The sequence below is a fragment of the Scophthalmus maximus genome, chromosome 16 (genome assembly GCF_022379125.1).
Source record: "Scophthalmus maximus strain ysfricsl-2021 chromosome 16, ASM2237912v1, whole genome shotgun sequence".
NCBI classification, from domain to species: Eukaryota; Metazoa; Chordata; class Actinopteri; order Pleuronectiformes; family Scophthalmidae; genus Scophthalmus; species Scophthalmus maximus.
In genome coordinates this window covers 12932301-12944302 of record NC_061530.1, presented here as the reverse complement: position 1 = coordinate 12944302, position 12002 = coordinate 12932301, and the positions used below count along the sequence as shown (strand labels likewise).

At 44.7% G+C, this 12002-nt stretch overlaps 1 protein-coding gene across 1 annotated transcript in view; it reads left to right on the top strand.

Annotated features, from left to right (window-relative positions):
* nrg3b (neuregulin 3b) overlaps positions 1-11345 on the top strand; it is a 169938-nt gene extending 158593 nt beyond the window's left edge. The window contains exons 7-9 of the mRNA XM_035613784.2: positions 835-944; positions 6414-6593; positions 10105-11345. Of these exons, the coding sequence (XP_035469677.2) occupies positions 835-944; positions 6414-6593; positions 10105-10858 (1044 nt within the window). The 3' untranslated portion in view covers positions 10859-11345. The remainder of the gene's footprint in view (positions 1-834; positions 945-6413; positions 6594-10104) is intronic.
* Positions 11346-12002: the final 657 nt, after the last annotated feature.

Below are 12002 nucleotides of genomic sequence, written 5' to 3'. Positions count from 1 at the left end.
TTGCTTTAATGAGGTACAATCAAAGAGGGAGAAAGGGCAGCGCAGGAAGTGCTGTAACTGGAATAACAGAATTATCTCCTGACTTAGTGTTTCACAGGGGGCGGTGTCGGGGGGGTCTCGGGGCATTCGCGGTGCGCAAGTTTTGTCTCGGGCCCCTCGTTGTAAGATAACGGTGTTAATTTTGATAAGAATAAAGGGGAAAGAATTGAGGGGGGAAATACTTTTGGAAACCGTTAATGTAATCTTGTGTGGGATTAACTCCTGAGTGCAGCAGGAGTGCTGTGAGGGCCAGTGTGGAGTTTATTCACCATGCGTCCCCTCCTAAGCTGCAGTTTAAAGTGTACAGTGTAATTAAAGACACTCAGCAGCCGACACTAAGCCTGACGATTTGCTTATTACTCGATCGGAAATTGTTTTTATGATCTGTTGTTTTGTATTTGTTGCCTTATGCAAAGCACCTTGTAACATTTAGTCTGAAAAGTGGTCTATAAATACATATCATTATCATTATTATCATTGTCAAGGGGTTACATTAGAGTGAGAACATCTTTAGCCTGACTGGGGACTCAAACCTGATTATGGACTAAGCCAAATACAGTATCAGCAACGTACTGCATTGTAGCCTGAGCTTGTTTACATGTGTTGACATACAAAATCACTTACACCAGGAGGTCTTGTTTTTGATGTTGATCCTCGTAACAAATGAAGCCAAGCTGAACTATAATAGAGAAGTGTTTTACACAGCATGAGAGTGATAATGAAGATACATCCTGCAGCCACAATTACAATGTTTTATCACTTACTGTACGTGCTGCTCTTCTTTATTTTTTGCAGAGCTGCAGTTCCCATGGATCATCTGTGAAGGGCGGCAGCGTGGCCCCGGGCACATCCATGGTGTCCCCTCCGATTCTCAGCAGAGCACTGTCTAAAGGGAAACGCTTCAGGTGAAAATGTGACATCCTTTTGTTTCCGGCCCTGTTTTCACACCGTATCTTTCACTCAGTCAGCGTACGTCCAGATATAAAAGGCAGCCAAGTGAGAAATTCAATCATCCTGCAATGTAGTCGTGAATATATACCTCCAAATAATAAACACATCATTTCTTGAATTGTTAGAAAGACTTATGGTGATTAGAAGAGAGAGCAGCTGTGTTAATATACAGTCTATCTTGGATACATGGCCAACACCATAAGCTTTTGCTGGTGTGGATATCCTCCAGTCAGTTCAGGAGGATTGTTGTTTTAGCCAATTTCATAAAAAGAAAATTAAGGTCTCTCTCCCTCAAAAAAAAAGATGTCCCAGTAAATTGTGCAAAGGGATTCAATGTGTACTCAGGCAGATTCTGAAATGACCAGGGATTGGGAAGAGCACACAGGGAAGGGGAGACATCATCGAAGTGAATTTCAATGTGCGTAGTTAAACATTGACCCAGCCAAATTCCTTTCATGCTATCCTTCAGATGACACGGGCGTCTCTCATGCAGTTGTGCTTTGTTATCACAGCAGTCGGTGTCAAATGCTGCCATTTCAAATCCTCTGAGCGATGCAGGGGTGTGGGTGTGTGGAGTATGCCACAGAAAGCCTTCACTTGCTTTGACGACACGGTTGCAGGCACACTTCTGACAATTAACGATATTGAGCCACACACGTTGCGAGACGTAATTTCACAAATGTGTATTGCCCGTGGCAATGAAAATGTTTGATTGCTTAAAAAAAACAAAAAACATTTGCTCGGTGGTTAATGTCTTTATTTCACCTGATCTAATGGTGTTGAGCAGCACTGCGAGCAACGCTGGATAACAGTGTTCTATCTGTGAGAGGACCGACCGCACATATGGCTCCAAATATTCATTGAATCTGTCATTACGCTGTTATGTGCATTAGACAAGCTTTCAGCGCTCTGCAGCGAGAACATATATACTCTGCAGGATGCACAGTGATTAGAGGCAACAATGTTTGGGGAGATAATGGCAGATGAAGTCAGGTTGTGTGTGTGTGTGTGTGTGTGTGTGTGTGTGTGTGTGTGTGTACAGGCAAAGGGAGTTTTTAGATGTCTGGTTGACTGTGTTGACAGCTCCAGTGAAAACCCCGCTGAGGCGCCAGTTGTTCTCTGCTTTAATGGACCAGCGATGTGTCAGGGAGGAAAGTTTTTTTTCGTCACGTGTGGCTGCAGGGATGGTGCCAACTTGTCCGGGCTTTTTTTTTTCCCATTTGCCACAGCGTCACGCAGGTGCCTCCGCGTGGAGGTGTAGCTGACAGTCAATCATCTGTTGGGCTCGTGGGCACAGTGGGGGCGGGGGAGAACAAGACTGTGATGGATGATGTTGTGATGCTTTCAGCCACTGACCTGAGAACGAGACCATATTGCGTGCTATCAGGAGAAATGCCCCGTGAAAAAATACATGTCAATATGGCCCATCAATATGGCGGCAAAATATTACGTGTGCATCGTAGGGGTTTCATCACTGAATGCTTGGATGCAGACTTTATCCGTTGAGCTGGAATTTTGTAGACATCACATACTGCCAATCACATAAAAAATATAGACATTGTAAGATAGACGGCCGTGTCGCCCGCTCTTTTAGGAGAAACAGAACTGCGGCCACACGGGCGGCACTGCGAGGCTGCACCGAGGCCCAGCGCCGCTTTGGGCTAAATGCTAAATTTAGCGTCCAAACATGCCCACAGTGACGGTGCTTACAGCAGCTGCCAACTTTTCTCGGCACGGAACGAGGGACAAAAGGTGCCACGCACGTCACCTTTTAGTCTGGCAGCGTGGGTAAGGTGTCTAGTGAATAGGGAATGCATGTTCACATTCTTATTTAATTGGAAAGACGAAAGAAAACCACGTTTCAGACCTTTGCAGCAGGACAAACAAAACATGTGAAATGCCAAAGAGTCTACTTTTGACATGGGTATTTTTTTGACTGGTCATGACTTGATTCAAGCAGTCGATTGTCTATTTGCACGGCCTGAGAAAAGTCACAGTTGACAGACATCTACATTTCATTTGTATCCATCGTCATCGTCCCGCATCTTCAGTCTGACCATTTCAAGAATCCTCTCTGCATCTTCATTTCAACCTTCTTTGTGAGCACCTGCGATGCTGAGCTTTATTTTCTCCACCTTTTTTTTCGCAAGTTGGTCAAAGACTCGCCACACGTTGGGAAAAGGCCGCAAATGTCCTCTTCGCTGCGACGTCCGACAGCCGGACGGAGAGAGAGCCATCGCGCGCAAACAGGAAACATCATTTAACGCCACTCAATGTCAAAAAGAAGGCAAAGAAGATGCACACCCCTTCTCATTTCGGGGAAGCAGATACTGGGAAGTGGCTGTAGCTCTTCATAACAAATGACTCAATATCCTCTGACAGCCGATCGCGGGCGTGCTCGCAGGTGTTACGGTCTAGGTGAGCCGGGCAATTAGCTTTTCAGACTTCCTTTTGCGTCCGTTGCCACTGCTCATTATCTGGTAAACAGAGTGGTGTTTTTCCTGAGCTGACACTGGCATTATCTCCTTGCTTAGGCCAAGACGTCTAATAACCAGTTCCAGACAGTTTCAGGGTTTGATGATGTGTGCCATTTGCAGTCTCCTCACTGTCTTGATAAAAAGTCAACCGGCACTGCACTCGCCGCAGACACAGAGAAATATCCCAGGCATGCTGGAAAAACATTTATCTTTTTCCTTCCTTTGATGGCAACTGAGAAAAGCACTGACTTCCCTTTGGTCAACTAATGAAGGGGTCTGTGATTGGATAACAGGTGTCGATAATCCCATAATCTGCTGCTGCTGTTGTATCAGATCTAGGATCTTTGAGAGTGCCATCTGGAGATTGCGGAGATGGCCAGCAGTCAATATATGGGAAGAGGGAGGAAACCAACTTACCCTAATATACACGATATCCCAGCTATTAGAGGCCAGCTGGCAACTTCAATGCTTAAAAGTAATGTCTTGCATATAATGTTTACCGTAGACACAAATAAAAATGGCATCCATTTAACAGTCGCAAAGATACTTCCACTAAAAGCTAAAAAAAAGGTCCCCATCACGGTGGCACAAGTCGAAAGATCCAGGGAATCAGCAAAGTCGAGCAAGACCCATCATCTGGAGACCGATGTCTGTACGTATATCAAATGTGTCAAATCAAATCAGTCATTTAAAAACAATCATTTCCAATTGTGATACATTCTCAATAAACTGACCAGTGCAGGTTTTTTCTGTTCTCAGACATTATCGAGATGCTTTGCCAGCAAAACTGGATTGACCCAACGCCGTCGAAGTCAATGTGTACATATCGCCCTGCCAGTGGTCACTGTTTTCAGTTGGGCTCTTGTGGAATTTGATCAATCGCCACAATTCCTTTGTCATGGTCGGATCACTTTGAGGAAATTGTAATATTGTAGGCAAATCGATACGCTCAAGTCGAGTCAGTGAGCGTGCCTTTTTTGTTTCTTTTCAAATGCATTGTGACCATCAGAGGTGCTATGTGGGCGCATCCTGGTGGTTTCAGTGCAGATGGATGTTGTCTGTTCATGTGACTTACTGTCACATGTCATCCCCCTCAGTCTCACAGCCTTTTTTTTCTGTCTCTCAGCTATGCCCAGTAAAGGCATGAAAAGAGAAGGAAGTGATTAAAATGTGTTGGATTACCCTCAGAGCCAGGCTTACCCATTTAATAACAAGGGACTGGGCAATTTTGGTGAATTGCAGAGATAAGCAGCTGCCTCTCTGTGTTGGACCTTTAACATTAAACATTCATTAATTACAATAGCCTGCTGATTTTGTCCAGAGAAACATATTTAAAATTTTCCAGTTTTTATTTAATCCTAATTAGAAAAAAAATCTGCACGGTATTAGGCAACAAAACTGACATAATTCAGCTTTATTCATATCAAGTTTTTAAAGCATCAGCCGATACAAAAGCTAATGCTGGCAAAGGCCAGAGCCAACATTAGCCATGCTTATTGTTCCACAGCTATGGACATTTGGAAATTATTATAGATTAATTTTTTTTTTTGGAACAGTGTGTTCCAGTCATCTATTGATGAATAACAATGAATTACCAGATGTCTGGAATATTTAGTTTCTGCGTGATTTGTTTCTCTCTTTACAAAGTAAGCTCACTTATAACTCTCGGCAGCAGAGGCCACTGTTGCTAAAGCGTTTATTTAAGGACAAAAAAATCGTTAAGTTTGGACATCTTTATTACTTATCAAAACAGCCAAAAGAATCATAGTCCACCACTTTATGCATAGAGAGCCTAGGGGCAAAATCAAGCTGGGGGAATGTTTTGTCACTGATTTGTGTTCAGTGCTTCTACGCAAACACATTTTTCACCAAGCAGTAATAATATGTCATACGTGTTTTTTTTGTTTTTTTGTGGTGCGGTTTAACACAAGCGAGTGACCTATTGCTCACAGGTGAACAACAGTGGAGCCCTGGCCTCAAAAGTACATGTACATTACAACAAACTGAAAATAATTTACTGTCTGCATTTCATGCGTGCTGCGGGAGCTTTTTGTTCTTGCGTGATATACTCGCACAGCGGCTCGCGATGTAGTGCAGTATAACTTTGATTCACATTTGATGTCATTGCTTTATTGCTGCAGACGTGCGGGGATCGGCTTTGAAATCGCCCACCTACTGCCCACAGAACAATTTAAACACAGAGTGCATAGGCAAAAGGGCACAGTCTTCAAAAGACTGCTCCTGAGATCATTAGCAGCAGCAGGGTAGCAAAACACACAGGTCATTTGGACGAGGGTTTATGAAATATGCCTTTGCTCGGTGTATTCTGACACACACTTGAGCATATAGCTCGGGCCTTTTGAAGTTCACAAAATAGAAGTGTGTACTTACTGGCAGTTTTGGCCTTGCAATGTAAGTCGGTCAGTCCAATTCGCATCCTAAAATGGACGGACACATCAAGAAATCTGACTTTGGCGATTTCCCTGACTTTAAATCCAGCAGCATCATCTGCACAAAATGCTTAAGTGCGACCAAGCTGCCAGCTCTGTGCATGGCTGAGTCTTCTTCTACAGCGACTGCTCCTCTCCTCTTTGATCAAGCTATGACATTTGTTTTTATGTTTATGTAAATGATATTGCTTGCCGGTGAAATACTATTCTTGTATTCAGGTATCTGACCTGGGGTGACCCCTCGACCTCGATACCCTGTTTAATTAATGCAAAGTCTCGATTGAATGTGGAATGATGCTTTTTTCTTAATCAATCAAACATCAGACAGAAAGGTCACTCCATTTTACATGAATGGACAGATAATGCAAGATATGTATTTGACACAAAATGAATTAGTGAGCGTCGTTTCAATTCATGTAGCATTTGTGAAATGATTTGCCAAACCAGAGTTTAACAAATGTTTATCCCCTTTATTTGTTTCCCCCTCCGTTTGCAGGAGTAGTTCTCTGTCACTTAGTCCTGCCCAGCTACGGAGGGAGACCAATTTTTTCAAGACCCCACCCATTTCCAGAGGGAAACACAAAATATCGACCAATCTCACCGACGGATCCAGAGTCGGACATGTCTACAAACACTTGCAGGAGGACGAGTCAGCAGACATGGAGTCCTTAAGAAGGTGAAAGCGTTTTGTCTTTTCGTTAGTTTTGTCATGTTAGTCTTTCTCCTCAAAAGAGGACATTCTCTCTGTCTCCCTCCCCACTGGGGTCAAATTGCCAGTTCAGCGATGCAGACCCCGGACTAACTGAGGTTAAGTTGGAGCGGCAGAAGGATAATTTGGGGGGAAAATGAGTTTATGACGGAAATGCTCTCCGACAAAAATCCGTGAACTAGCTCATGAAATCTGATCCCGGGAAATAAATGAGATCTGCTGTGCCCCCCCCCCCCTTCAACTGGGACTGTCACAATTAATTTGGAAAACACTCTTGATCCCAACCGTGTGTGTGTGTGTGTGTGTGTGTGTGTGTGTGTGTGTGTGTGTGTGTGTGTGTGTGTGTGTGTGTGTGTGTGTGTGTGTGTGTGTGTGCGTGTGCGTGCACACTTGCCATTGGGCTGCTGCTGTGAGTGAAAATGTGTTTCATCTGCACGGTTTTACGATGCTTAAAAATACAACTGTGCCAAAACTAATTACCAGATGGTTCACGAGTTTACATGAATTTGAAGATTTCCACGGTTTGACTTTTTTGGCTAATGCTCGAGAATTGTGTGAAAGTTAAATGGTCCACATGTCAAAGAAATAATGCATTTTTTACAATTTCATTTACAAGCCTGAACATGGCGCCGTACTGAGGGACTGCAGTCCTCTAGAACAAGACTACGAAGTGGCAAAGGATTCATTTCAGGCATTCACACATCTGGAAGTCTCCTCGTGTTCAATCCCGATGTCGAGTGAGGACAGCAAGTTGCCCTATTTCCACGGCTCTCGGAAGTGAAGTACAGCTACTGGCGCTGTTTCAGGGGGCTTTAAAAGCAGGAAGGATTTTGGCAGAGCCACCTATCACCAGTTGGCTATATCTGTGGGCTTAAAATAACTTACATTTTAAAAAGCACAGTCTGATGATCCTCGCGGGCATCGGTTCAAAAGGGTAGCCTGGTGAGGAATCCTCTTTGTGAGCAAAGAGCCAGTTTTTTTGTTGTTGTTTTTTTTGCTGGTGTCATAGTGGAAGGAGAAGATTACCAATGGAGAGACAAAGTTTCACGTTATTTCACATCAGTTCAAACTTTTCTTTGGGCTCTTTTACACCATGGAAAATATTTATCATACACTGTTCGCTGTTCGGCGTCCCTCAGTTGTGCGATGACAAATGTCAAGCCGCTCCACTGCCATTTCCTTTCAAACAAGTAATACTGAAAAACATTGAATTGTTTACAGTTTTGATTTACTGGTGCAGAGAGAGTGTTTAAGCCTGAGTGGGGCAGTCCTGTTTAGCATATGAATCAGGAATTCCCTTAATTCGCAGCCCGTGTGTGTGTGTGTGTGTGTGTGTGTGTGTGTGTGTGTGTGTGTGTGTGTGTGTGTGTGTGTGTGTGTGTGTGTGTGTGTGTGTGTGTGTGTGTGTGTGTGTGTGTGTGTGTGTGTGTGTGTGTGTGTGTGTGTGTGTGTGTGTGAGCGGTGTGTGAGCGGTGTGTGAGCGGTGTGTGTGTGTGTGAGCGATGGCACCGTTATCAGAAACTGTCATTAGAGCGGTGCGTTTCCCACGCACTTAAAGTGCCGCGCAACCTTTCTATTAGCGTGTCAACCTGACTGAGCATTAGGCCACAGTGACTTGTAAGACACACTGCATGCTGCCAAACTCTTCATGTGACCCATTTCCATAATTTCCATTTTTAAACAAAGCTCCATGTAGCTCAGCAGTTCTTTCAAATGGTTGTGCAGAGAAATCCTCCAGGACCAGAGTTTCCCTCTCAACACACAAACACACACACACACACACACACACACACACACACACACACACACACACACACACACGTGCCCTAGCCCACGCGCAGAATAACAAACAAACTAAGGAGAATTTCTCTTTTATATCTATCTGCTATAGGCAATGAAACCTAACACTGCCTTTTCGAGTGTTTGGGAGAGGAGCAGAAAGGGTTCTCAACTTTTTGGGGATGAGGCTACATTTGTACAGTTAAATAGTTTAGATCTTATTAGCTATTGATGATTCCCCTTGCAGATCCATCAGTGGAATCCGGCTTTCGCTGGCCTTCAGGAGGTTGAAATGACCTATTTCTTCGACTTAGCAGCCATGCAACACCAAGCTACCAAGCTTACAGCCCCCTCGTCGTCGTCCTCCTCCTCCTCCTCCTCCTCCTCTAGCCCCCACCTCTCCCTTGTTGCCATGGCTACACCCTCTCATCTCTGGAAATGAGAAATGGGAGGTGGAGAGGAGAGTGAGAGAACGCAAGATGGAAAGTGAGGGAAGAAGGAAGATTGTGCAGAGATGATGAGAGTGCAGCGGAGGAAAGATGGAGGCAGAGAGTGTGATCCAAAGTCTTGGGAAGGAGAGAGAGAAAAAAGGCGAGGACAGCAAACAAACACAAGGACACTCTTCTGTGTTTTCCGTTGTGTGACATCAAGTCCCCGCAGAGTATTGTCAGTTAATTATCCTGTGTCAAAACACATATTTACCCATCGCAGATAAGGAGTGAATTGAAGGCAAAATTTATTGCTATGGGAGTTATTTTTAGATATGTTTTGATCTGCTGGATTTACCTTCAGATTGCAGTCGCCCTTCTTACACCGGGGGAGGAGTGGGAAAGTGATTCAATTATTTAAACTTGGTTATGCTCAAAACAGTCTCTGAAAGCTGACAATAACGCTGGCTGTCTCCCAAGGCTTGCGCCGTGGTGATTCCAAATGTGAGTCTTGAGTAACGATATTAACTGGTACATACAAACTTATCTGTGTCACTCTGTTTCCTGCTGTGCCACGCTGTTCTCACACGGGCACATGGTGCCTTTCAAGCTCGCGAAGGCAAACCGTCCACGGTCCTTTCACACTTTTGAAGCACGCGATTGCGGGACTCATTATCATGCGTAAAACACACATGCTGAGATTCTCACAAACCTACGTCGTTCACCCCAAATGTCACATCATAAGCCTGTCAGACCGGACGTGCTCTGTGAGGCTGTGTAATGAGTCTCTCATACACCAACATTACAACACGAGTAAAGCAGTCCAAGGAGGCAATATACTTTTTTTTTTTTTTCTTTTTTTTTTCTTGCATGCTCACCCAGGCCAGGGTCAGGAATCCTCCAGCTGTATTGCTAAAGCCTTAAATCTCTGATAAGGCAGTCATGACAGAGGGGATTTTTCAGTTCGGCATTCATGCAGCAACAATAAAGGCTGCTCATGCAGAGGATTATAAATAATTACACAAAGATTATGAGAGAACAATACACAGATAATAATTTTGTTGAGGCATAATGGTTTTTTGGTTGAGCTGAAATTAAATGGTGAAAAACGCAAGGGGAACAGTGGCTTTATCTCCATATTCGCCTGTCTATTACTCACTCTCTTCTATTCCTCTTAGGATATGGGTGTCAAGGACAAAAAAAGGTCACAGTATAAATCACCTGGTTGCTCATTCTTACCCCGCCATGTCTATTCTCTCTTCTGCCTAAAGGTGTGATTCTGCCAGTGGTAGGGTCGGCGCCCTCCTCAGCAGGACCTCGCTCTCCCACTTCGCAGCCAAAAAAGGATGGACCGAGGTGCCGTGCACCCGCCTGGATAAGGGAACAACCTTCCTCCCGCCCTCCCTACGCACCCGCTCTGTGCCCATCATCCCCTCCCTCCAAGCAACTGACCTCGAAGCGGGACGTGCGGGTGCCAGTGTGCGAAACCAAGGCGGGCTCCTCAAGTGGCACCCTGTGCTGGCTGGAAAGGCAGCGGTGCCCATTAGCAATTCTCCCTCTCCCCGCTGGGAGACTGTCATGCCGCCGCCCGGTGCTATGCCCAGCAGTGTGAGCCCTCCTGCCACCGCCACTGCTCCACTGGGGTCGGGGAAGAATCCCAGCTCGGCAAATACACCCCGCCCCGCTGAAATTACAGTGGAAATCGTGCAGGAATTAAAACAGAGAAGCCTTCCCAGCTCCGTGAAAATGTCTGGCCCTCACGGCGAGATCCACCACGGTGGCACAAACACTCTTGAGACTGGGACCGTGCAGGAGTCAGAGCGGAAGGGTGTCCAATATTCAGCCAGAGTTATGCACGCAGGCAGTGGAACCAGAGGCTCGAAGGCCGCAGGCCAAAGAGAAGCCCAGGGACAGTGCCAAGGTCAGACATCCCTCGTGTACGGAGGCGCAAACTGCCCCTTGGCCGCCAGAGGACCCAGCTGCAGAGGAACTGGAAATGCTCATTCCAAGCCCTCTGCGAGCTGATTGGATTAACTCTGTAAAAGCTCCACAGACACTGTTTCCAGTAGTTGTATACCTTTTGCTGGTGGCACAGGATGGTTCGCGGCTGGGACCCTCTGTGCGGCCACACGGACCAATAACAGATGGCAGTCGATTTTGCAAAGGGACACGAACAGATTGAACTGCAGATTGGGTGGAAAAACACACACCAACACAACAAAAAGACATGGAATTATCAAGAAACAGAGACAAACACACATTGTGAATAAACGTGACTCGATAAGGAAATACAAAAACCGTGACTTGAGTGGGAGCTTGATAGTGTACTGGAAAAAAATGCCACTATTTAAAAAGGAGCTTCTACTTAGAAACCAAAATAGTGTGTCATCTCTATGTTGTTTCTCTAATGTAAAGAAATGAAATTATATATGTCATATAATATATGTCATATAGACGTATATATATTTGACATACAATTGTGACAAAATAAAGACTAAGATAACAGTGTTAATTAAGCGGCTTTGTACATCTCAATCCATTTCCACCACAAGACCTGAAGAAAAAGTCTTTGATTGTGTTTGCAAATTGTTGTCTATAATATACTGCATGAAATAATCTGTATAAATGCCAAAGATGGTCTATTCACAAAATATGCCGATATTAGATTGAATGTTGTCTGACGTACCCCAACAGACGCCAGTAGCTGGTTTTTAATGTAGTGGCAGATTTGTTATAGTTTGGCTGGAGGTAAAGAAGGTGCAATTGGAACACACACACACCCATCCCAACACTATCTTCTAAAACATGGCGATACAGAAAGAGCAGACGATAATGGATAAAGGTTTGGTGATGGAGCGCAAACAATGGAGGTGAGAAAAGTTTTTTCATGTTGTGAATGATTAGAGCACTTCTAAGATTTTCCATGCTCTCACTGAGGTGATTACAGTCCATTTTCATTATTTCCCCAACATGCACTTTATACCGTACCCATAGGCTACTAACACAAAAGAAGAACCACTTCGCTGTTTTGTAGTGCAACTATGGCCACGAGTGTTCTGGCTGGAAATGAAGCACAGCGGCCGGCAAGCCGAGTACAATTCTTTATTTATGCCTCATTTACGCCGACTTTCCGCCCTTTCAGGTTTCCAATAGCTCCAGCGAGGTAAGT